The following is a 26,232-nucleotide window of genomic DNA, read 5'->3' on the forward strand; positions in this document are numbered from 1 at the left end:
TATGATAAATGGATTCAATGACACTATTAACGTTGAAATGGAATATTGTGAACTTAATTCTGTGCATGTACAGCTGAGTAATAATTGCATGAAAGGAATTTTATTGAATGCAAGTACGCAATTGTGCTTGCTAAATGGATGCTGAACCTCATAATAAAGTACTGCCTTGTCCTGAAATTTCTACCAATTGTACTCTATGCTGTTTGCAAAACCAATCTAATGAAATAAGCAGCTAAGCATCGCCAAGGCAGTCTTTCTTGGATTTGTCCTTAAATGCTTAAAAAAAATAAATTATGTCCTAAGGGACAAGTGACAAGGGCCCAGGAGGCTGAGGAAAACTATCTTGTAAAACGGGAGCTGGCCACCATCAAACAGCAGAGTGATGAGGCCATTACTAAACTGGAGCAAGCTGAGAATACCATCAGGGAGCTCCAACAGCAGCAGCAATGGGTAAGGAGCCTGGCAGCATACCATCTCATCTTTTTCACTCACTTGTGTTTATTTTTTTTCCCTCATCATGACATGGTCTCTGTGCTGTCCTTGTAAATGCTTGTTCATCGTGAGTCGCATGCTTAAAATTACACTGATTGGACGAAGTGGTATTCTGGCCTGTTTGTACTGATAGGTGAGAATCATAACCCTGGATTGACCCAAGTTGCTAGATGGATGGTGTTTCTTAAATCACCACCACAAAACATACCAAGACAAAAAAAAAAGTCCCAAACACCATAATCACCAAAAAATACTAGCAAAAAACCCTCACACAGCTGTTGGTAGCTCCTAATGGTAAGAATTTAGCTATTGTAAGTTATGTCACTCTGACTACTCAAATTTGAGAGTTCATTCCTAATGCCTTTACATAGCTTCTCGCTTAAGTCAGTCTCTTTCATGTTAATGTTTCTTCCCTGTATCTGTATTTTTTAACTAGCATGCTTATATTTCTTGCTTTGAAAAATAAAAGGGTGTTATCCCTGAGTTTGGAACTACAGTACATTTAATAAAAGGTGTGGATTTATGTGCAGATAGAGCAGGAATACAACTTCTAGCAGCTGTATGTAGTACTACGCTTGTACATAGTTTATGTTTTAGGTGGTATAATGTGCAGGACTTCAAACTTTACTGTGAAACTGAAGTTAACTTTCTCTAAGCTACTTAGAAATGGCTCAGTATTTTCTCTTGAGAGAGGGAAGGAAGCACTTTAAGCAATCTTCACTTGCTGAGTAACCATGCACTAGTGTCAGCGTGAATGTGCTCATACTGCTTTAAGAAAGTGGCATTGTAGTACTTATCTCAAGCCCTGGGCATTTAAAGTGTATGAAATAATTTTCTGGAACTACAGCGTACTGCAGCCATGTACCAGACACCTTACCTGCAGTGTAGCAGTCTGTTTTACATGTCTACCACCGAAGCTCTAGAAATACTTGTATCTTGTCTTGAAAGGTAGAGGTGAGATTTACTGTTAGGCTGAAAAGAAATAATAACTTAAATGCAACATTATAGTTTATTATGTCCATTTAATGCATTTCAGTGTAAAATGGTGCATCTTTTAGAATAGTTGCAAGGAGTTATTAATCACCTGTTAACTCTGTAGTGTATAATGCTGCTTTTTATGGGACTTTAGCAATGCTTTACAGGAAAAAGAAGAACTGAAACACAACATGAAGACATTATCATTAGGAAGATGGAGATGCTCTAGTAATGCTTTCCAAAATTCTATATACATTGTAATCAAGTGAAATCAAGCAAGAAATGTTTATAGACTTGGCTACCCAGGTGTTGCTGTCTGATTACATTAGTACACATGCTTTTGGAATGTGTATTTTGAGACATCTGTTACTTACCTGTACTCAATAAAAGAGATTAAAATGCTGTATTCAACTATTAGATTATTTACGGGCAATGCAACTTTTAGAGCTAATGCTTTTAATTATGCTGTGAGCCTTATTAAGTAGCAGTGATGGGGAAGCCTGGCAGGCTGGTTAGGCATGGGAATTTGTCTGAAGCAAAACTATAGGTAACTGTAAATTGCAAAATTGGTTGGAATGGAGCTGTGAGGGCAGAAGATTGGACGGGTACTACAGGAAGGTAGATTAAGTAAATTAACTGCCCATTCTGCATGTTAACAGCCACAGTTCCTACCCTACATGTGTGCAGCCTTGTTTTCCTCTGCTTCAATGTAAACATGACTATAATAGTTTGACTGTGTGTGAAACTGAGGTTGTAAATCCATGTGGTTAATGAGGGATTCATACCTAGTAACCGACTAATTTTGAGGTGTAAGGAGTAGTACTATGGCTTTGAGGGCTGTGTGAATTAGCAGTGTGTGATAAAACAGTTTCAATTAGTAATTCCCTAGATTCTGCTGCGTTAGTAATATTTATAATTGCACAGGCTTTTAACTTTGTTTTCAAGCATGCAAATAGAAGCAACAAATGCAAACAGCTGTGTGTGCTGAGGGCCCCACCTGGTGGAAATCCATTAATGTGTTTTGAAGTTGGGCATTTGTCTTTAAGGAGAGTACGCCAGTAAATCTTTTTGCCACGTCCTAGTGCAAATAGCTTTGCTCTTAGAAATTTGCTCTTCAGTATTGTCTTAAAATTTTTTCCTTATTTTTTCTCCCAATTATTTCAGTTTTATGATTAGCAAAAATGATTGGTAGCAAAAATTTTGATCTAAACCATAGTATTTCTAACATATCCTTTGTAAAAAGATTATGCATTTGTATTTAAATATCTAGGGTTTATTCTGTCTGTTCTATGAGATTTGACAGCACAAGTTGGATGGCTTAAAGGTAAGTATTGGAAGAGCTTACAGGATGTGTGTGTGTATGAAGGACTTCTCCATTGCATCACTTTGTAAGGCTGAATAGAGTATATTTTTGACTGAAGTCTTAACACCAGAAGCCCAAATTAAATGAAGCTTTTAATTTTTCTCTGAAGTTGAGGGAACTTCATAGCTGAGTTTTTAGTTGAACCAGAATGTCTTTATTACAAAGCATTGAGTCTTTTTAGGTTCTTCTTACCATTGTTCCTTAGTGAAAGGAAGTTATGCTGAAGTGCTTTTCCCAGATGATGTGAAAATAGTACTAATGATCATATTAAGTCATATATTTAAGTGTCATAAAATGTATTCTACTTATTTCGAAATATATTTAAGGTCATTAGGAAGGTGGGGGGGAAAGCAGAAAACAGTAAGGTTTGAAATGGAGACTTCACAATTAATTTTACTTCTGATGCAAAGCAGACTTACTTCTTAGTAGAGAGCAGCTCTCCATGTAAGGCTTTCAAAAATGTGTATAACCTGTACCTTTTTTAAATCTTGATAACTAAGGTAATGAGTTGTAAACCTAATGGTTTTCTGAAGTGCTCTTGGAGTTCAGTGCTTCAGCAACCTAAACATTTTCCTGAATGGTTTTGAAGAGAATGGTACTAATCTGTCTTTGGCATGTCTAATTTTTAAAGAAAGAAATCTGCAAAGGCTTCTTAAATTTGCTTACCCAACACAACATTAAGAGGAAGGTGGTTTCTTCCTCATACTGCTAGTAAATCAAGAACTGTGTAGAGGAAGTTTTGCCTGACTTCAACAGAATACAGAAGATTTTCTTTTGAGGCATGCTAAGAAAAAGGGTGTTCAAGAAGTTAGGGTAATTAGGTTGTTCTAACTTAGTCCTGATAATTATTTGCTGAAGTGTGGGGGGTTCCCCCAGCTTTGATTCCTATTGTTTCTAATTGAAAAAGGTAGCTTCTACTGGATCTATAAAAATTGAGATCATAATTTCTCCCAGTTAATTACACCTTGAAAACACAGGTTTTAGTCTTTAACAGTGACATTCTAATATTCAGTGATTACCTGATTCATCAGTCTGAATGCTTGGAAATGGAATCTAAGAAATAAGGGGCAGTTCAAGCTCAAAATGCTTCAAATCATATTTTTACATGGGCTCTTCGAGTGTGCTATGTCAAGACAAAGTTTTGATTGGCCTAACACTCAGATGGAAGTATATGCATTTTGCAAGGTAGTTTATAGCCATGTATTTGGTTATAGTTACAACTCTGTAACACACAGTTTATTTCAGGAACTCATCCTACAATAATTAATAATAACAAAGCACATAATGATTGATTTAGAGAATGTATGCTTGTAAATGAGTGTTGAGACCTTATGGAAGGCTTCACTTTATTTTACAATATAATTTTTTTTAAGTTACAGTCTGATTTGCAAGTAAAACCAAAACAAACCAAATCAACAGAAAATAGAAATATTGTGTTTATTCAAGTACTCAATAGTACAGATAGTGATGTTAAAAATAAACATTAGTGAGGCACTTGTGGAACAATCTTTCTGCTGTCCTTCAGTACAGAATGCTGGGAATGCATTTTGTAATTATATGTATCAGTCTGCCATTGGTCAAAATATATTGGCAATGGGTTTTATCAGTCTGAGATTTTACTGTTTCTGAGATTTTAAGAAAAGCTGGGGGAAAATAAAATCAGTTGAGTGAAGCCAACAGAGGACTTGTTTCTTTCAAAAGTAAATGACTGTAGAAGTACATTTTTAGTGCTTTGTATTACAGACGTTTTTTCAACACAGCAAAGAACAGTGTTACTCCAGTTAAAATGTTTGGCTGATGCTTGGAAACCTGGATTCACATTGTGGGTTTTGCTACAAATTCTGGGGCTTAAGGCATATACATAAAAGCAGTGATTTTTTTTTTTGCTGAAGAAGTCAGTCTTAAAGTTGCTTTCAAACATTGTTTTGACTATAAACTTGTGTTACAATTTTTTGTAATTCAGTATATAAAGGTATGTTGTCTTTTTAAGGAGCAAAAATCACACCTTTGAACTTGTGAATATTGTTTTTTACATCGGTTTTGGTATTGGCAAGTCAGGACTTGATTTCAAGTTTGTTGTGGCTAAATAGATAACTCCTAACATATTCTTTAGGTAGGTGAAATGTAAGGACAAATTTAAAAAAGGTATGACTTGTGCTTCAAACTAGATAAGTGACTTTCTTATGCTGTCTATTATTTATTTGACAAATATCAGTTTGATTTTTATAGACTGAAACTATTTAGGTTACACTCACATATTGTTGCAAAATCATGATATATTTAGCTCTTCAAATCTACTGTTTTCTTTAAATTTCCTGGAAAGTACAAGAGGATCCACTGCATTCATTCTTGTATATCATAAGCAGAATCTGGAACAAGAAATGTAGAGTTCATTTAAGCTGCTGTGTATCATCTGATGAACTTGTACAAACAGCCAGGAAATAAGAAAGAGCTGTTGCTTATTGTCTGCATCTGCATGTTATTAAATATGCTACTCATGCTCCTTTATCGTGTGAAGCAGTTGTACCGTGCATCAGCACTGACTGCCCATCCTCTAGTTACACTCAAATTAGATCTACCTCCACTGCTTGCTGAGGCAAAGACAGTGTGTGAGTTGAAAATAAGGCAAATTAAATTAGTATTCCCTAAGGGAAAATTAATATTAGATACCTTATGGTCTTCGTACATTAGGCATTCTTTGTGCTTTAGTTGCACAGTTAAGTAGCCCAGGAGCTTAAATGGCTAGTCTTGGTGACACTAAAGCTTGCCTGCCTGAGCTGTATTTGCTTTTTATGGCTTTGTATACATTCCCTCCACTATAGCTCCCTGTGGGCATACATAATAAATATAATAAATTTCAACACCAAGGCTATTTAGTGTACATTTTGATTTTTGGATTGTACCATAAATAGTGATGAAAGGCTTAGTTGGCATGCACAAGTATAAAAATAAATGGAACCCCCCACCATGTTTTCTTTGCCATGCAGTTACATGTTGTATATCCTTGTTTCATCCTACTTTGCCTTCAGATGGTGCATTAAAGGTCAAGAGATGTCTTAAGAGAAGCATATGGAACCAAAGACTTTTCTGTTCATTTTGTCAGCTATTTTTAGATGGAAAAAATGTGAACCGTTTGATGCAAACAGGGCGTAAGAAACAGCTCTGTCTTAGCATAATGAATATCTATGAATCCAGTTATATATTTTTCACAATGCAGTTAATGACAACAAAGATATGTTAAATTATTTCTCTTTAAAACTTAATTGTCTGGGTTGCTCTGTGTACACAGTAACTAAGTAACTATGTTCTGTGGGTTTAAGCTTCTTTTCCCCTGCCCCTAACCCAGAAATTTAAATGCTGATTTAGGATATCATGGCAAGTCTGACAAACTGTGGTGACTCTCAAATAATTTTAAGAGTGACCCAGTAAAGAAATATATTATATTTTCTGACTGTCAACTGGAGAAAAATTTGAAATACAAATGCTGAATATTACTTTGATTGGATGTGCCTGATGAAAAATGCAGTTTGATGTTACTGTGCTTTAGCTAGTAAAAGAACAGATCTCACTTTTAATTCCAGCTAAACAACAGTCAAGGAGTAAGTTAATGATTAATTAATTTACCTGAGGGGAAAAAAAAAAAATGCAAGTTTTGCCCTTCCCTCTGAGGTTTGGAAAGTATGACCTGAAATTTTGAGCTGCTGTTTCCACGGAGGGAATGTGGATAGCTGACAGAGAATAGTCTTGGAGTAAGTCCTGTATGGAAAGAACCACCTTTCTTTGTAGCTTGGGCTATGCTGTCTGTCTGGAAGAGACTGTACTAGTGCCTGGATTTTTTTTTTTTTTTTTTCCATAAATCCATGGGGCTTGCCCTAGAAGATAATCTCAGAGAAAATACCCACAGTGAGCAGATGATAGACAAGGTTGCAGTGGAAGAAAGGACAAACCAAAGTGATTGTGTATTGCAGCATACATGACTTTATTTTAAATTTGAGATTATGGAAATTTTCTGTTCAATCTGAGTTTGAGTGAGTAGGGGTCAAGAGAGGTACACGTATTAACCTTGTAATTAGATAGTATTTTCTAAGCATGTTTTCTGCACATAATACTCACAGACTCCTTGAGAACTTTTCAACAATGAAAGAAATGTAAGTTGTTGCTTCTCAGCTCTAGTAGAGGTCTCAGTTTGGTCTCATACATCTGGCTGTTTGGAGGTGCAGTGGTTTGAAGTGCAACATTAGTATTCTTGCTGCTAGCAGTATGGGTGGGCATGTTAATAGGCTTGTATAAGGTAAGCACTTCTGTTGATCTTAAGCAAGTACTCCTAATATTAAGAATTCGAATGTACTTTTCGCACAAAATCTGGCTTATAAAACCCCTTTCAGACCATCTGTGCTTCTTACTAAATGTATTTCTGCAAACTTTGTAGCATAAATGCAGTTCACGATACAGTGAAGACTTTGTGCTACAGCTGGAAAAAGAGCTGGTCCAAGCCAGGCTGAGTGAAGCAGAATCCCATTGTGCCCTGAAGGAGATGCAAGATAAAGTTCTAGAGATGGAAAAGGTAAATCAATCCAGGACCCTCTGTATAAAACAGCACTAGGAACATTACGCAGGTCCTTGTAATTCTTTACATAACTGTTCTCTAGAATCTTTTCTTCACTGTTTTCATGACTGCAAGATGCTTTTCAAACTTGAAGCTAATGCAGGGGAATAAGAAGAGGGGAAAAAAAAATTTGCACTTCAAAAGGTTTGTGAAGAACAGATCACTTTTCTTCTGATCCTGAAGGCTCAATGTAGTGGTGGGGTCCTTACAGTAAACCTCAACTGTTTCAAGATAATATCCTGCGACAATAGGCTTAGCATTGAGGTGATGTGAAGCAAAATAGTTTGGGAGATGAAGGGGAAGGAGTCCAACATTACCATTCCCAGGTCTCAAGTTCTTGAGTGTCTCCTACTTTGACCTATTATGGTCAGGGAAAGAATACCTCCACTGTTTAGTATCAATATCTCTACTGCTTTTTTGCGTGCTAGCCAGCTTGTACATTACTAATGCCAGAGTTTGAGCTGTACTCAAACCTACAGTCAAACACCTTCCTTAGAAGAAAAACAGAAAAAATAAAACAGGAAAAGAAGGAAAGATAAGAACCCATTAATTGACCTAACACAAAGCATGCTTTTCAAATCCTGTTATATTAGTTTTGGAAGTTGTTTCCTCATGGAAGTTTTAAAGAGCTATATACTCAGGAATGTGGCCAGAAGTTATTAGTCAATTAGTTTAAACCACTGCACTCAAGGTTTTACTTTCTTTAATCATCTGATGGGCTTGATGGGAGTCTGACAAGCTGATAGTGTGGTAGTTTTCATTGTACTTAACATTGCTAAGAAATTGGGATCTAAGGTATTTTTTCAGAGCTCAAAAACAGACTTCTGCTTTACTTAACCTTCATTATCATGAAGGTAGCATACACTGACAATTGAAATGTGAATCAAAACTGGAGAAGTGGGGCCAGTTCCAGCATACCAGCTAAACACAGGCGTATGGTAGTACTTCATTCTGTTATTATGCATTTAGGCACATAAAGAAATGACTGAAGTTTACTCCTTCAAATTCCTACAGATGCAGCTCTTCACAGCTCCTAGTGATGTGCCATATAATCTGGGAAATTTCTGATCAGTAACCCAGGACTCACATGGCTATACTGACAGTGATGTAAATGTTCAGAAACACACCCTATCACTCTCCATATTTGTCAATACTCTAATCCCAAGATTTTGAAACATGGAAATGTTAATAAGTGGCTGTTGTGCTGTGTTGTCTTAATGTTAATAATGTATTTTACTCTATCAAGAAAACCTGGCAACAGTTACAATATTACATATCTACAAAAATACTTGATTTTGCTGCAAACTGCTACTGAGAAATACAGTAGAAAGTGATTAACCATGCTTAGATACTGGGTAACCAATGACTCAGTATAGGGATATTAGGCAAACTATGTCCTTTTTCTTGCCCTCTTTTTTTTTCTTTCTTTCTACCCCAACCTCCTTTATTATGCTTTCATCACTGTTCTGCTTCCCTCAAGTCACTACTGCTATGTGTTTTTCAGTTTAACTGTCTCTAGTCTCTCGTTCTTCATGTGTGTGGGTTTGTTTTGTTTTAAAAACATCCTTGCACTTTCATCTGTAAGACGTGTTCTTGACCATTGTTTATAAATATGTTGACCAAAAAGTCCAGTAATATCTTTCACCTTTTCAAAGGCAGATGAGCTACAGCCTAAAAATATTATATTAGAATAAATACATTTTTTTTTCCTGTAAATCTAGATAAAAGTTAGAACTAAAGGTATAATTTCAGTTCCTTGTTTGCTTTAAATAAAATATCAACTAGATAAAAATCTGTCAGACTTCTTTCTGTATTTTTAATGTGTGCAAATAGTGTAAATAGTGCTTTGTTAGGGACACAATCTGGGAAACCTGGAAATCAGAATACCTAAAACTACATTGTTAGGTTTGGTTTTTTGTGGATTACAGTTAGAAGATACTTGTACACACATGCTGTATGCAGGAACTTAGATTTTTGAGGAATTTTATTTTGCATGGAATGTTAAAGTTAGCAGTAAGAGTTATGTCTATATTCTTGGAGTGGCTCTTGCGAAGCACAGTTTTATTCAAGTACACATCCTTGTTGCAGAGGAACAGCACTCTCCCTGACGAGGAAAACGTTGCTAGATTACAGGAAGAACTGATTGCAGTAAAATTAAGAGAAACAGAAGCTCTGACAGGTCTAAAAGAACTAAGGCAACAAGTCAAAGATTTGGAGGAACACTGGCAGGTACACTTTCAACACTTGTGGGACTTTGGGGTGTGTGTTTGTTGGGGGTGTTTTGGTTTGTTTGGTTTTTGTTTGGTTGGTTTTATGGTTTTTTTCCCCAATGAGTGATGGTAAAGCAAAAGACTTCAAAAGGAAACACAGAGATCAAGTAGAAACTAATGACTGAGGATCAAGCTACTGAAGTGAGAAAAGTCTTTCAATGCAGCTGCCACAAGAAACTTTACTTCAAAAGTATGTTAGAAACTGGTCCTTAGATGATGGCAGAGAGCCTGTGCTACTAGCTAACCGCTCTGGTAGAAGGGAAGTATCCGAGCAGTACTGTTATTTCACTAGATGTTAATAAGGGTTAGAAATAAAGCAAAAATCTCAGGATGTACATGCAGTTCATTGACTTACTCCAACTGGAACTGACTGTCTTCAATGTTTTAATTATCTATTTTTAAACTTGTAAATTTCCATGGTTTTCTAATTTTTAGGGCAAACAAGCCCTATAGCAACGTGTCCCACATACAATCCTGAGACCTTCAATAAAATAGAGTAGCAGCAGGAAAGATCAGGCATTATCAGCAATGTCATGGGGTTTTGCTTTGGCTTTGGTTTGTTTTTGTAGCGTCATCTGGCTCGCACCACTGGAAGATGGAAAGATCCTCCCAGAAAAAACGCAGTGAATGAGCTACAGGATGAGCTCATGACAGTCCGATTGAGAGAAGCAGAAACTCAAGCTGAACTGAAAGAGACCAAACAAAGAATGATGGAGATGGAAACACAGGTATGGTATTGAACACACCAGGATATGTGAGCTGGGCCGAATGCTGGCAAATTGGTGTCAAATGGGTAGCTATCTGATGATGTTCTTTATTGTCTACAGGCATGACTTCAGTTCCAAAATGCACTTTTGAAAAATGCTGTTAGACCAGAAGGGAGAGGCCAGTGCCTGCAGTCCAAATTACTTTTACTATCTCCTCTTGAATTTCTCATTTGGACTACTTGATAGAGTCTGTGAATGTATGTTAATCTCAATTCAATTAAATTGATCTCAATTCTCAATTAAAACTGATGGTTTAAATTTTACAAACCTCACTGATTATTCTGACAACGGTAATTCGAATTCTTTAAGTGCCAGTGTTTCCTTTTTTTCTGGTGAAATTGCCATATCTGCTGAGATCATGAATTGGGTTACTGAACCGTGGACTCTCGGCAAAACATCTGTGTGTTGTCAGATATTTTTTATCATTTTTTTTTATTATCAAAAGCTTTACCTTTCATGTGCCAGAAAAGAAAAGCATGATTCTCCATTGCTGAGATGTTTGCAGAAAAGACAAAAGTAACTAGTTTGCCAAGATCTCCTTTTTTTGTAACTAGGATATGAGTTGTTGTTAATCAAACAAATCTGGTATTCAAGGGCACAAAAAGTGAGTTCATATTGTATTAGTGAACTTTCAACTGAATCAAGAAGCACAGGGCTATTGATTGAGAAGGTTTTTTAACAGACTGTTGATAAATCTTTCCATTAAATAACTGTTAAGTGTAAGGGTTCTTTGAAGGAGACCTTCAAATCCCAAAGGCTTAACAAACAAAACCTTAGCTTGACCAGCTTCAGCAATTCCAGAAACAATGAGCGTGTAAGGATGTGCTACCGGAGAGATGAGTTAACCGCAAGGCTTATCGTGGCTTGCTTCTGACAGAAGCATCACTTGTCCTATACCATCTGAAGAGAAGTCCCTTTTGCCTTGACTTTTAAAATTGAAGTGTCAGTCAGTACTGTTTCATTACTGTTAAGTTGTACTTTCATTTAGTTGCTTTTTTCCCCACCTGTGTGGGGTTTTAGTCAGTAGGGGGCATAGGTATGCTGCTGTCTGGATCACACCCATTAAAGTCAGAAGACCTTTGGGTAGTTCCCATTTCTGTGTTGATGCGTGGAGTCTTTGGATGTGCTTGTGCTGCTTAGCTATCATTTTTGTAGAAAGGTGTTGTTTTTGTGGTCTGTGCTGGTCTGTGCACAGTTTCATATGGAAAGAGTGTGACTTGTACTGATGCACTGATCTTAATTAAGGTGTTGTGTTACTTTCAGGAATTCACTGGGCAGAGAAATCTGCATGTATTTCTGATGAACCTGATGTTTCTTGGATACATCAGCTTGTTGCCATATTTGGAGTACAAGTTTACAAAATCTTTACCTAAGCAAGACATTGGAAAAAATAGATACAGAAAAGCTTTGTAGTAATGTTTTTACAATGAATCATCTGTTTAAAAAAAATAATTTAAATACCATGCCAACTTTTCTGATTACACTTTAAAAATTCTGAATGCTTTTTCATGAGAAGGGTTGGGGGGTTTTTGTAATAGGAAAAAATATATGCTGTATAGGCTATAAAATATATACTATTTACCATAGATAGTAAATGATCTGTAAGTCTTTCTTGTCAGACTTCAGGAAGTTAATTTGGTATCAAAGCTCTTTCCTGAACACGCATTTTCTCTCTCTTTCCTTCCCCCCCCCCCCCCCCCCCCCCCCCGCATTTCAGAATCAGATCAATAGTAACCATTTACGAAGGGCAGAGCAAGAGGTTACCAACTTAGAGGGGAAGGTACAGTACCTGTCTGCACAGAATAAAGGACTTCTTGCTCAGTTGAATGAAGCAAAACGTAGACAAGCAGAGATTGAATGCAAGGTAAACAACATCATGAATCAACTACTTGTGTGCTAATGTATATATACTTTTTAGCCTCGTTCGCTATTGTTGGATAGAATTGTCCTGAATGAGCAGTAAAAATCACAAAACCAAAGTTGTTGTTTACTGTTTAGACAATATAATCTTGAATTTACCATTTTGGAAAAATTACTTGAGATTTTGACACAGCTGCTGCTTTGTGGTCCCATAAAGGTAAACTTCTACTTCAAGGTGTGATTCTGTTCAGAAAAGTGTCTGTGTATTATATATTAAAATATATACAGAATGGGGAGGTTTCAAATTGTTTCTTGAAACACAGCACTGATCTTTCTAATCAGTTTTGCTAAAGAATTCTTAGCATAACATTTGTGCCTCCACCTGTCTTTCCTACCATATCAATTCTGTTTCAGAGATAAAGCATCAGTGCCATCTAGAGCAATGCTCTTGACTCATGTGGGGTACCAAAGTCAAACTAAGCCAGTCTGTCCTTTAGCGTTCAGTTAAATACTTGCAATCCTATGGACTTGTGGGTTTGGCTTCGTTCAAGCAGTCACGCATCAGAACTTAGCAATAGTAGCTGGCACATGATGGATTCCCCAAAATGGACTCCACTGATTACCAGTGCTGTTAATTGGATCCTGTGGATGTACCTTCATTACAGGAATCTTTTCTAAAACAGCATGTTTTCAAGTAGCTACTATGGATAAACTTTGGCACGTTCAATTCGGTCATAAATTGTTTGATGACGTCCAGTTAAGCACTGTCAGTTGGATGCACATGTTACAGTAACTGAAATACTGCAGCTGTTTTACAGTAGCTGCAGTTTGTGGAGTTACACCAGCCTGCCATAACAGTAGATGTACTTGAACCTAGTCTGTGTCTTCACTAGAATTATTTGTATTCTAGCTGAAAGTATTGCTCACTCAATATCTACCACTGTTTTCTCTCTGTGGTGGTACCAAGCTGCTGACAGTATAATATTAATTGTTTTGTGCTCTGAAGTCTTGAGGACTTGCCTCATGAAACTGGAAGTAAGAAAATTTCCTTCTCTTATCCAAACTCATTGCCTATCATTTATAGGTGAACTTATAGTTTAAACTTATACCAGGGGTCTGATTGTAGACTATGGGTATTAGAAATTTTATTTTAAACTGTCATGCAGATCTTTTTTGTATACTGTGACTAGGTTAGCTGGAGTTAAATGAGGCTGAGAATATTTGTGCCTTTTGGGTTTTTTCTTAATGTATGTTTTTTTAGGCAGAGAATGAGGTCAGTAACTCTGGTGTAGCTTTGTTCTTTATATATAAAGTCAAAAGTTGAGGCGAGTGTTGGGGTTTTTTTGTTTCATTCATACTCCTCCTTAATTTACAATATAACATTTCTGGAATGCAAGACCACTGTTTTCTGGACCTGGAAAGTGAAAATAACATGTTTTCAAGGCTACATAGATTTTAGTTTTTTAAAAGATTATTATAGTTTAGAATCAGTATCAGTCAATTACACAATTCTGTTGGTTAAAATAAAATCTGAATTCTTAAGCGTAGGCCCTATATATAGTATGATACTCAACAGAGCAGTGTATCATGTTCTCTTAACCTGCATGGTTCTGGGTAACAGCAGTGCACAGTCTTTTATCAACTGAAACGGATATTATTTGTTGGCTTCAATCTATGACTTCTTTCAGAGTAAAGAAGAGGTGATGGCAGTGCGGCTCCGTGAGGCAGACCGCATCGCAGCTGTGGCTGAACTCCAACAGCATATTGCTGAATTAGAAATCCAGGTAACAAGCGATGGCATTAAATGTGTAACTTGATACTGATTACTTTTTGTACTTTGTGGTTTTTTTTTTTCCTTTCTTCCACTTTCTTTCCTTATTAACCTACTGTGAATACAAGGCACTTTGCGAAGTAAAACTTACTTGATGTAAATCTTGAAACGAGCTATGTTACTTACTCCTACCATGTCATGAAGATGCATCCTTTGGTCTCTATGTTGTTCCTTATCCTTTCAGTTCCTTTTGGAGCTTCCACTGTCTCATGAACTCTCTTTTCCCTTGAGAGAACCAGAAATGACTCTGTGTTTCTTGACTGAAAAATCAATGTCTTACTGTAATCTGTCCTTCCCGTACTCATATACCGTTGTCCTGTCTGAATTCTGCTGTGCCTGTCAGCAAAGATTTTCTTGGCTGTTATTCATAATTCAGAAGTTAGTTACTCTCCAGGTGGTTGGTTGGGGTTTTTTGTTGTTTGTTTGTTTTTTCTTTATCCTGGAATTGTTGCTTTCTTCCCTCTGAAATCTTCCTTTGAAGTGATGATTTTACTGCATTGTGTCAAAGCCTTCTCCTCAACTACTTGCAACTTTTTAATCTCTTCATTTGTGGAATGTACCAATAAATTTTATTGAGCTTGCATAAAGAATTTTCACTTTGTTTTTCCTCTAGCACAGCAGGCACTAAATTTATTGAAAGATAAAACAATCATTTCTTTTAATCACATAATGCTGTGATCTGTATGTTAGAAATACTTAGATTAGTAAGCATTGCATATGAATCATTTATCATCTAGTAAGATAATGAGTAGCTGAGTTTAGGTCAATCTTTTACTCGTGTGTTACCGTTTTACTTAAATCAAGTTTGAAGGTTACTTCAAACAGTGTGATTTTGTAGGTGAAATTTTAGTGTTCATTTTGCATTATTTTTACTTTAGTTCAGACTTTAGAAGTTGTCGTGCTTCTACTGGGGTTTGACTTGTCCAATCATCAGTGCTTAATTTTTTTATACCCGTTTCCCATATTTCTGCTTAAGCTATAGGTGTCAGAATTGCATGCAGATTTTTATGATATCCTGTCATAACACAGGTAAAGAAGTTAAGGGCAGGAACATAATCTATTTCTCGTCTCTGTCTGATACATCCAAAGATTACACTGTCCCTGTTTTGTCATGGTATTGCAGTGTCTCATGTTCAGTTGTTTATCTGCTTCATCTCTCCTTCCTTTTCACAATTACTACTTTGCATGATGCAATCTTTAGTTTGTTTCATATTCTAGGTGGCCTTGTTTTTGTTTCCTACTGCAGTGCATTTCAAATTCCCATCTTTTTGGTGTTCTTAGATGACTGCCTGCTAATGATTTCTTGATCTGTATTATCTTCATAAGCTTCTCGATTTTCTGCACAGCTGAAAATGTCTGAAGTATGAAGTTATCCTGTAGCCATGGTTCGTGTTTCTAATTAAATGACTTTGCCCTTTTAGGCTTTTGGTAAACTATTGATCTCAGACTTGCACTTGCTCTGAAGTACAACTGCTTCAGTTGTAAAATATAGGTTTGGAGTGTTAACTGTATAAAGATATTTAAAACAAAAGAGATTTAGTAGAAATAAGTTCCTCTAATGCCAGTTTACTTATTTTTTGAGACTCTAGTCTCACTTGAAATGCTTTTATTTGGCTGTGACTTTTTTATTTTTTGTAAGATTCAGTAAGCAAATAGATATTTTTGACCAGTGTGTTTTGCCAGTAACAATGAAACTTATAATCAAAACTTCCTTTTTGGTTACTAATCCTCAAAGGCCTTTGAAACACCTGTACCAAAATAAAGTAATAATGGAGTAGGAAAACCTTAACTCACCAAGCTTGTAAAAGGTAAAACATACAGCTGATAATAGACCGTAAACAAAACCTGCTTTTTAAGGAAATTGAAACTCTAGATACCTTCATCACTGGAGAAAGAGCTGCCTCTCATTCTCTTCCATTCAACTTGTCACTGGAATTGCTGTGACCTTATGTGGGGAGCAGAGGGCTTTTTAAGGGTTTAATGACTTTTAAATGCAATATTTAATACCAGAAATATATTTAGCTACTCCTGGAGCATAAGTTTCAGTTGCACAGTAATTGTGCTTTTAAAACCCAGCATCACACATAGGTCTGCTTGTCATATCATTTCAAAGCTGATAAAGATGAAAGGAGGAAGTTAACTTGCCACATAACCTTCCCTTTTTTGAGGGGGATGGTGCTTTTCTAAGAAGCTCTAGGGATTCACTGCCAGGTCCACATGTTCCATAGCAATACTTAACCTAAATTGTGCAGTTTTCTTCTAAATGCTCGTGTAGGTGTAGGTGCAAGACACTGGTGTTAAATTTGTGACACAGAGTATCACTACTCCCACATAAGAACTGATCTGACATTACACAAATGCTAGATTTAAATCACAGTTTCTGGGTCACTCTTCATTTTGATTAGGAGTAATGACAGAGGGAGAAGGAGATAACTTTAATAGTAGATGTAATTTGGCAGCAAGATGTCAGTTTATGATGATGCTAGGAAGCTATTTTTCGTGTATTCTTCAGGCCTTCAGTTCTTAATGCTAGGCTTTTAAACTCACAGCCCAATACAGGATGGATATTCTTAACCAAAAGAATTGCAGGACTTTTTCCTGAGCAAAAATAAATTGAAGTTTAACTTATGCTGCATATACCTAGGCTCCAGAAATGAGGAAGGAAACCCCTGAAGTTATGTATAAACAAGGGTTTACTTTGTCAGCCTTTGTTTTCTCTCACTTGCTAGTTCAGCTTGGGAAGCAAACATGACTTGGAAGTATTTATCAGGCTTCTGGACTTTGAGCAGAACATTTAAGCAAACTATTAACAAATGAAGGATGGATTTTTGGATGGCTGGGCTGCTATTTTTTGTACCCCCACATAGGGGAGAAGCTGTTCTCTTTAACAGGGTATGTTCTACTTTCTTGCAAAGGTTAGAGGCTCACATCCCCTAGATAAATTACTTGTTTTGGCCAAACTACATGCACTCTCCATTCCCTTTTGTCCCATCATTTTGTGAGATGCAGGCAGCCATGGCTAAGGAATAGATATAGTCTCCCAACATGTCTATAGTTAATCAGCAAAACCTCAAGTTTGTTTCTTCAGGAATTAGTCTTTCTTATTTTCAGCTGAACTGACCTGATAAGCTTCAAACTGCAGTAAGCAAATGCTTGTAACTTCTTAATACCAGCCTATAAAACCCTCTTGCTTTTTGCTTGCATGTGCTTGCCTAAAGCTTCAAAGACAAGTCTACCAAGATTTGCTACACTTGTGGCCTAATAGCAAGTGTTCCTTCTGAGTGCATGTTGCATTGGCAATCCTGTTGGTCCCTTGTTTGTTTTTTTTGGTGGTGGATTTTTTTTGGTATGTGTTTGTGTGGTGGTTTTGTTTTTTTTTCGGTTTTCTTTGCCATAGCTGAAGGAAGAATAAGAAAAATTCAGGCAAGATTCTATCAGTAAAAGTTAGAGTCAATCAGCTGGCTAGGGCCAGAGCCCTGAGCTTGTGGAAGTGTACACAGACTGAGGAAGCAAAGCTGGTGCAGCTGCAGTCTCTACGTAATCTCTCTCCCTCCATTTCTATTCAGGGTGGTATCTTGTAGCATCCTCTTAATACTATGGCTGGTTTGGGTTGAGGAGGTGCAGAGCACACTTGTAATATAGAAATCTGGTTTTAGGTCTGAGTCATCTTAAAGCTAAAACTATCTGTAAGGATTTATTCTTCTTTGTTAAACTGATCTGGACCAGGGGTAACATCACTTCCTCCTGATGTGTTTCCTGGCAGATTCAGAGAATTTTGTTGCATTTACCCTATCTAACCATGTCAAAACTGCTTTGAGAACAACTGGAAAGGAAATCCATGATTGTGCTAGTTCTCTCCCCCACAGTTTAAACTTTTAGCACCGTTTCATTAGAAGGAAGCCTTTCTATGACCTCTGTTTAATAACTTTTCCAAGTACTGACTGTTGAGTAAAGAAATTGTTTCCATTTTTTCAAATTACAGGAAACTTTTTCAGTCTTATCAATAGTGGTGTGTGATGTTAGTGATGTGTTTTTTGAAAGTCTAGAATGAGTCACTGTAAAGTCACTGAAAGGGCACTAGTTACCACACTTACCCTTCTGAATAAACTTCATTTACATTTTTAATGCAGTGTCTTTTGCCCCAGAGTAAGAATTTAAAAGTCTCCCATGAGAAGAGGCTAAGGGGGATAGCTAGCAAGTAAATATTTCTAAGTCAGAAAAGATCAAGCTAAGGGTGTTAGGAAAATGTCCAACCCTGTAGACTTTTTTTGGTTTTTGTAAAGATGGTTGTTTCTCAGTTAACAGTTTATCATCTGGTGTGCCAGTATTTCGGCTGCCTATAACACCACTGGGTCTGGTTTTCTGTATTTAAGTTAGCAGTTATTGAAGTGAAAGCAACACTAGATACTTTCTTATTTAAAATGGCTTATTTGCTTGTTGATGCATATTTCTCTTTCTACTCTGATGTGATCAAGAGTGTTTCAGAAACTGAATTCTGATTGCATTGATCTTCTATACCTTAAGCTGAGGCACTGGCTGATCAGCCAAAGCAGGCTTAAGGCCTACAATGTGCCCATGTGGTCTCCAGTGATTTAGTTAGTTAGTTAAACTTTGTTCTGTCATAACTACTATACTTGATTTTTGGGGATACTATACAGTAATGGTTTCAGGTATTTAAGATCAGCATTCTTTGAAGCATACTAGTCCTATGCTGATTCAAGTTTAGGAGGTCTCCACATGCTCAGTAGTTCTCGACAGGCATCAGGTGCGTTTCTTTAGTTGCTGATTCTTTTAAAGGTACAGAAAAGCTGGTTCTCTTAGAAAGCCAGACAAAGGAGTCTTTGAATATGATACTACAACTATGAATTTCAACTGGTAAGATTCTAAGAAGCAGATTTTTGGGAAAAGGAGCAATCAGTGTAGCTCTTGGTATGCACATGAGTGCAGTCACCTTAGTACTTCAGAGCAGGATGAAAGAGGTGAGAGCTTCTGAAACTGCAGGGACCTAAGTGAGTTCTGTTTTAGCAACTGGTGGGGTTTTTTGGGGTGTTGTGTTTTTTTTTTTTTGGTCTGTAGGGCTCACTTCCTGCTTCGCTGACCATGCTACTACTCCATTTCTGAAGCAGGAGGTTGGATTATGTATTGGCTGCTTACGTTGTTACAAGTACCTTTGTGCAGGAGCAGAGGTGATACCTGGCCACTGGGGTGTTTATTTCCCTGATAGAGGGGTTTCTGACTCTGTTAATGCTGGTGCAGCTCATCTGCTAGAGGAGATGATAAGACTGGGAACAGTTTTTAATCTTCAAAACCAGTAAAATTGAGATGATAGAGCTTTAATTGCAATATAATACCAACTAACATTACTTTTTCAAAAACCCTTCTGGGAAGAGGAGGCAAACGCTGCAGTGGTGGCACTGTGGAGGAGCACTACCCCAGGAAAATGGATGTAGAGATTCAGTCACGTAAGACTGTGGGGAGTTTTTAAACAAAATTCCTCGATTTCAGAATTCACTAACTTTCATGGCTTTGCTATGCTGATAATACTCACGCTTTGCCTATTGATAGGTTATCTGGCTTTTTCACTCTCTGTTAAAGTTAAAATGGCTATGATTTGCATAGAGACCAGCTACTCTTCCTGGTGTCATGACCTCGCCAAATAACACAGATTTTCTGTAATAGTGCTCCCCCCTCAAACAAAAAGCCCAGACCAACAACCCACATCCTATGTGTATAATCTTAGATGAAAAAAAAAGAAAGAGTGATTACTAATTGCTTATGCTATTTCCTTTTAAAATGTGTGATGTTCATACCTTTAAGACTTTTAAGCTGTAAGTGGGAGCTTAACATTCACTTTCGAGTCACTTTTGAGTCAGATCTAAGTGTTTTCTTCAGAAGTACAAAATTACTCAAGCACAGTAGTATAAAACTATTAAATCACAATATACAACTAATGCAGAATGTAAGACCTGGTTCCTACTGAAGTAAATGCTACAATAGAGGCATTAAATTAACTCAAGCTATATGAAAGCCATTACATTTTTCTTATCTCAGTGAGGCTGTTCAGTAATTTATGATGTAGCCTCACCTAAAGTACTGTGTGCAGTTCTGGACCTCACAATTTAAGAAGAATATGAGAGTCCTTGAATGTGGCCAGAGGAGAGCAGCACAGCTGCTAAAAGTGCTGTGAAAGTTAAGTCCTATGAGGAGCAATTAAAGACTTTGGAATTGTCTAGCTTGGAAAAAAGAAGGCTTAAAGGGTGACCTCATTGGTCTCTGTAGCTTCCTGAGGAGATGCCCATGTCTTCTCCCTTGTATACCCCCAGGATATGGGCAGTAGTTCACAGGTGCTCCAGGGGAGAGTGACTCAGACTGGTCAACCTGTCCTAATGAAGTACTACTGTTAAAGAATGTTATTACCAAACTTAAGTTGCTCACATTAAAATTTTCATTTGATTAACAAATGCTTATCAGAAGCTTGAGATTTGCTGGAAAGTAATTGCACTTAATGCAGATATGAAACGTGACTGGAAAGTGAAACCATTTGCAGATCATAGTAGCATTTTGTACTTGTATGAAAATAAAGGTGTGTATTGATGAGAACTCTCAATCTCTTCTCACAGTTTTAAAGAATGTTGGATAACTTGCTTGACAGATAAACCTACTTTTTATAAAACACGTGCATGAAATACGTAAACTTTCATCTGTCTACTTATCTATTCTCAACATTAGATGAATTTTTACTAAGAAATAAAAAACATTTTAATGCTGTAGTGTCTCACTCCTGCCCTTTTTGCAGTGGTTTGCTACTGCACTTGCATGAGTGGCTTTTAAAAAAAATAAATTTAATTATGTGATCAACTTAGCTTATTAAAAAAAAAGTAGACTTTTTCTTTGCTATTGCTCAGACAGATGAATAGAAGTTGTGAAGAAGGCTCTGAAGGCTCTGTCCTAAAATTTATTCTATGTCATCCTTCCATTTTACCTGCCATAGACAGACTTTGTAGCTTATAGAATATGGACTTAGTTAGAAATATATGGTTTCTGTTGCAGCCAGTTAAAAGGTTCAGCTTCTGACCTCCAGTGTTTTGAATGTTGCAAGAGGAAGTCACAGCATGACTTTTCTTTGAGAAATATGTTTGTAGAAAAACATTGCAGCATTCCTTTTTTGTGTTAAATGCATTTTGGTGAATTGTCAGCACTACAAAATCTTTAGTTCTCAAAAGAAACATGAAACTTATTTACCCTTTCCTAACCGTGAGGATCTTTCAAGCCAGGTTTATGCTTTACATTCGGTTCCAATTGATTTGAGCTAGAGTCTGTTCTTTCACGAGCAAATGTGTGTGCCAAATTACTCTATGATATCTGCATTAACTTTACAGTATTAGTTATGGAATAAAAGGTAAAAATAAACCTGCTTAAAAATAACAAATGTGTACAACTCTATATGGTATACAGGAATAGCTTTCAGCTATTTGTGCAGTGCCAAATTTAAGCTAATAAATGTTACTGCTTCTGCTGTTAGTTTTTACTGTCTTGGGAATGCCTGATTCATGTCCTCTTGTGAACTCAGTCTGAATGTTTGCTCAGCTGTTTATCACACTTTCATTTTAAAAGTGCTGTGGCATCCATTTATAGTAAAACCTTTCTTTACTCTTTCTCATACTGTAGTGGATGGTTACATAGTAATTTGTTGTCAATAGAACAAGAGGCTTAAATGGAAAAGTCATGGTTTCAAACAGAGGGAAAGGATGTAGGCAAGCATTTCTGTCATGTATTCCTGCTTCCACAAGAGATCAGGTCATTTTCCTTGTCTGGAATCTTAGTTTCTGATGGCAGTGAAGCTTTTTCTACACACAGATTTAAACAACATTATTTTTAGTCTACAGGTTACGTTGCTTCTGTTTTGGCTCTTCCAATACCAGTAGTTATCCTTGTAGAGAGAGGTGATGGGTTTTGGGGTGTCTGTTACCCTATTTAGTACAGGAATAATTACTGATGTTGTTAACATTAATATTTTTTGTGAAGTTGAGCCATCAGGCTGCCTTGGAAAGTTGATTCAATATGGAATTAAAGGATCTGCCTCCATGTTGCAAATGATGTGACTTAATAGTAAATATGATGAACTTGGGTTTTTTAGTAATATAATCCATATTTTGCTGCAAGAAAAATGCAGTCTGAAATTACGTAAATTGCTTTGAGATTGCAAACACTGACAATGTTCAAGGCAGCAAAAGGGTTTGGAAGGTGATATATTACCCCTTCCACTAATGTTCTAGTATGTTTTCTGTCCTGCTACTGATATTTCGGATAGGTGATCTGAAAGAATCTCTATATTAAAGCTTTTAGGAATAATGGGCACCTTTCACTCTTGAAGTTATTTAAATTCTGTTTGCACATGATCGTGGATGTGTCAAGTACAATTAAAACTTCATCAAAATGAGCTACAAGTAGCAGAACTAGTTATTCCCATTATATTTGTGTTTCTGTAATGTAATGATATGATGTGATTTACAGTCAAGGTAAAGATTTATACAAAATAAAGATGCTTCTGTCCCTTAAACCTGGTAGCTGCTTCATAAATTTCTCAGGAAAAAAAAGAACCAAAGCTGCTCTTAACTTACTAGTAGCAAGCTGAAAACATGGGCTGCCCTCTCCATTGAGGGTGGAGTGGTTAAGTATCTCAGATCTGCCAAGCTGACTGCAGTCACATTACGATTCCCTTCTAGAGACAAGATGAAAGTTAATCTTGTAGGCATTAGAGTGCAGATGACACCTTTGTGTGCATCTTGAAACTTAGGAGCTGCATTTGGTTGACAAATGATGGAAATCTCACGTTCCTTTTCATTTCTGGTTCTTCTTTTTTTTTTTACTTGCTGATTGCACTTTGTACCTTTCACAGCATTGCTTCTACAGGATGTATCTTCACTTAATGCTCTCTGGAACTCCTATATGAACCACGATATTTCAAGTGTTTTAATTTATTTTTTTTTAGGGGAGAAAAAGCTTGTTGTATGTAGCATGTCTTGGCTCATGTCCTATATTGTTTACTTGTCACTTGGAAACAAAGGTCAATTGCTTGTTACTGAATGAAAACTTTGTGTTGGCGACAATAATGTACACTAAGATGTTCCTATTGATAGTTCTGTAGGGATGCTTTACCAAATTGTGTGTGCCATGTACTTTGGATATGAATTCCACATGTGAAGCTTTGTTAATTCTCCTTGCTCCTCCATAGCATCCTGGCGGTACCATGGTTGGCATTGAGTGGGTCAGCTCGGTCACTGATGCCCCTAGATACTTGCTGTAACTTCCACCCGATGAAAAGTGCTGGGTGATGTCTGAATAGCTTTGGTTCATGACAAAAATAGGCAGACAGTTAAAACAAGATTTTTTCTTTTAAAATGTAGCATATCCATAAATAATCTGAATAAGATTTATTTTTTAACCAAAACAGAAAGAAGAAGGGAAAATTCAAGGGCAGCTTAATAAATCTGATTCTAACCAGTACATCAGAGAACTGAAAGATCAGATAGCTGAGCTGCACCATGAGGTAAGTGATAAAATACTACCATCTCTAATCACACCTTTTTTTCTTATCTCTTGTGTTGTAGCAAGTTCTGCTTATCTAAGAGTACAGCTTCAGTACCTGATTTTGCCAGCTTGCATTATTTTAAATGACTGCAATAAAAGTAACTGTTACACTTTTCCTTCATCCATGCATGTAAGAGAACAAAAAATTGCTTAGTTATGTGACTTGACATTAAATGAGGGCAACATTTATGTCCTGTCTTCATGTTTTCCTTAATTTCATGAGTGAATCGCATTTCACTGTGTAGCATTTACTGCATTTGGAGCTGTGTGCATGAAAATAAGCCCCTTTATGTCTTTGCTACAAACTTTAAGGCTAACTTAGTTAGAAAATAAGATGTATTTGTGCAAGTAGAGGAGTCCACATGCAGATATAGGTGATTTTTTTTTTTCGTTCTTGCTGTTGTGAGGATGAATTTTATGTGGTTGTATACTGAGATTGCTTAAAAAGAAAAAGGATGCTTGCTTAATACCAGTTAACAGATTTTTAAGCTGTAAACTGCCAAAACCTTCAACCTATGAAATTTGTCTTTGAACTTCCTTGCTCTAATAGTTGTAGTAACTTTGTTAGTTAAAAAAAATCAGAAGGTCCCGAAACAGCTTATGTAACTCCTGTGCTCGCCGGCTCATTTCGGTTCACCCTGCATTGTGAAGAAATGTCTTTACTTAATGCTCCCTGATTGCAATGTGCTGCCTTGTACTCTGCTGCTCTTTCCATGCATCTTCAAATACTCAGCTCTGATAGTGTTGCTTAAATCCATAGTATCATAGAGCAGTGCAACCTAATTATTTATTTGTTACCTTTTCTGCCTTTGTTAAACGAATGCATCCTTTCTTCATTTAGGTTTAGATAGCGTTTTGCTAACAGTCATAGTGGATTCAACCTTTTAGGACCAGTCCCTTGGGAGTTATAACATAGTGGAGGATCTTGGCATGCTCTCTATGCTATAGATTGAGGATAGTCTCTAGTGGCCATTAGTCCAGCACCTTTAGCAATCATTAAGTTCACTTAAAAACAAATTTAAAATCAATAACCTGGGTTTTTCCATTAAAGGGCAATAACTAGCTTGCTTGGTACCTTGCAAGAAAGTAAGTTGCTTGTAGAATTCCAAGAAAGCCAGATATTTATTTTGCATTATGAATAAATAAGGCACTGTACTGATATCTTCCTCTGCTCAGTGTAGATTTAAAAGGAAAGAAATAATTTATTTGGTGGAAAAGTAGAATTCCTGTTGGAAAGCTGTTGCATCATTTATAGAAACGTTTGTCATATGCCCTGCTGAGCGACTCATTTGTCATGAAGATGTACAGTTGTGTATGTGTTTGTGTAGAAGCTGATATGTGCAGGTTGGAATGAAGATGAGGTTCATTAACTCCCAGAACAATGATACTCTTATGAGGAATATTAGTGATTCCTAAACAGTTACATCTAGACAAATCTCAATGAACCCTCCTCTTCTACACGTGTGCTTCGTTATAATTTAATTTTCATTTCCAAACTAGGTAAACAGTATAGGAAAGTATCTTATTTTAGGAGAAATAGAAATAGTAGGAAGAAACTCTCTATGTAGTAGACATATTCTACCTTGGCAGTGTTTATGAATGCTCCCTTACATAGAGTTTCTTAAAGCCTGGAAGTCCTTGTTTATTAATTGCTTCTTTTTTCTTCCCTCTTACGGTTGCATATATATTTGTTTGGTTTTAAAATAAAAGCATTGGAGGAAAACTTACATTTCAGGCACAGCAATCCTTCATTCTGAGCTGATTTTGAGGTAACGCAAGGTTAAGTCTGAAATGTATGTAGTACTTATGGGTAAGTTTGTGCTAATAAATAACAATTAAGTCTCATATTAACGTAGCTGCTAAGCAAAGAACTTTGCTTGCCGTGATAACCTGAAACAGCAGCGTCTGAGTACAATGGCAGTAGGGAGAGAGAAGAATGTTTGGCCTCAACTGCTAAATGTTAATATAATTTAGTCAGTATTGATTAAATAACGTAACTTTTTTTAGATCTGCATTGAAGTGTTTTTATATGTAGATCCATTAATGACCATGTTCTTTGCTCTTTGGTTAGCTGCTTTTTGATTCTACTTCCGCAAAACCTGAGGAAAGCGTTACAAATTTGCAAATTCATCTTCCTGAAGATAGGGTGATGGTGTATGTGACATGCTGACCACAACCTCCCAACTGGTTAATATGTAAAAGGCACTGGTAAAGGAAAAGAGTTCTTGGTGACTGTATAGTTACCATCTAATATCGTGGAACCTTTAAAATGGACATAATTAATGCAAATGTTATAGTTGAAGATAGGGGTGGGATGGGTGTGTGTGAAACAAGATTAAATCTTATGCTGTGGCCATCAATGTTGATTCCACTTACTGAAGCTTTTTTTCTTTCCTCTCCACTACTGCATATTTACTGCAACATAAGTCCATATTCTGGCCTTCTGATAAAACACTGCTTCATGTCTTTGGCCCAGA

The 26,232-nt window shown here is 36.7% G+C and overlaps 1 protein-coding gene across 6 annotated transcripts in view; it reads left to right on the top strand.

Annotated features, from left to right (window-relative positions):
* The window catches only part of EVI5 (ecotropic viral integration site 5), a 75,095-nt gene that overhangs the window by 28,478 nt on the left and 20,385 nt on the right, over positions 1-26,232 (top strand). For 4 of the 6 annotated variants that reach the window (XM_054165058.1, XM_054165053.1, XM_054165054.1 and 1 more), the window contains 7 exons: positions 304-450; positions 7,260-7,394; positions 9,525-9,665; positions 10,276-10,434; positions 12,191-12,337; positions 14,022-14,117; positions 23,619-23,714. In XM_054165058.1, the coding sequence (XP_054021033.1) occupies positions 304-450; positions 7,260-7,394; positions 9,525-9,665; positions 10,276-10,434; positions 12,191-12,337; positions 14,022-14,117; positions 23,619-23,714 (921 nt within the window). The remainder of the gene's footprint in view (positions 1-303; positions 451-7,259; positions 7,395-9,524; positions 9,666-10,275; positions 10,435-12,190; positions 12,338-14,021; positions 14,118-23,618; positions 23,715-26,232) is intronic. The other 2 variants (XM_054165055.1, XM_054165056.1) reach the window with 2 other exon arrangements.

This window comes from Dryobates pubescens, chromosome 11, assembly GCF_014839835.1.
Source record: "Dryobates pubescens isolate bDryPub1 chromosome 11, bDryPub1.pri, whole genome shotgun sequence".
Taxonomy (NCBI): Eukaryota; Metazoa; Chordata; class Aves; order Piciformes; family Picidae; genus Dryobates; species Dryobates pubescens.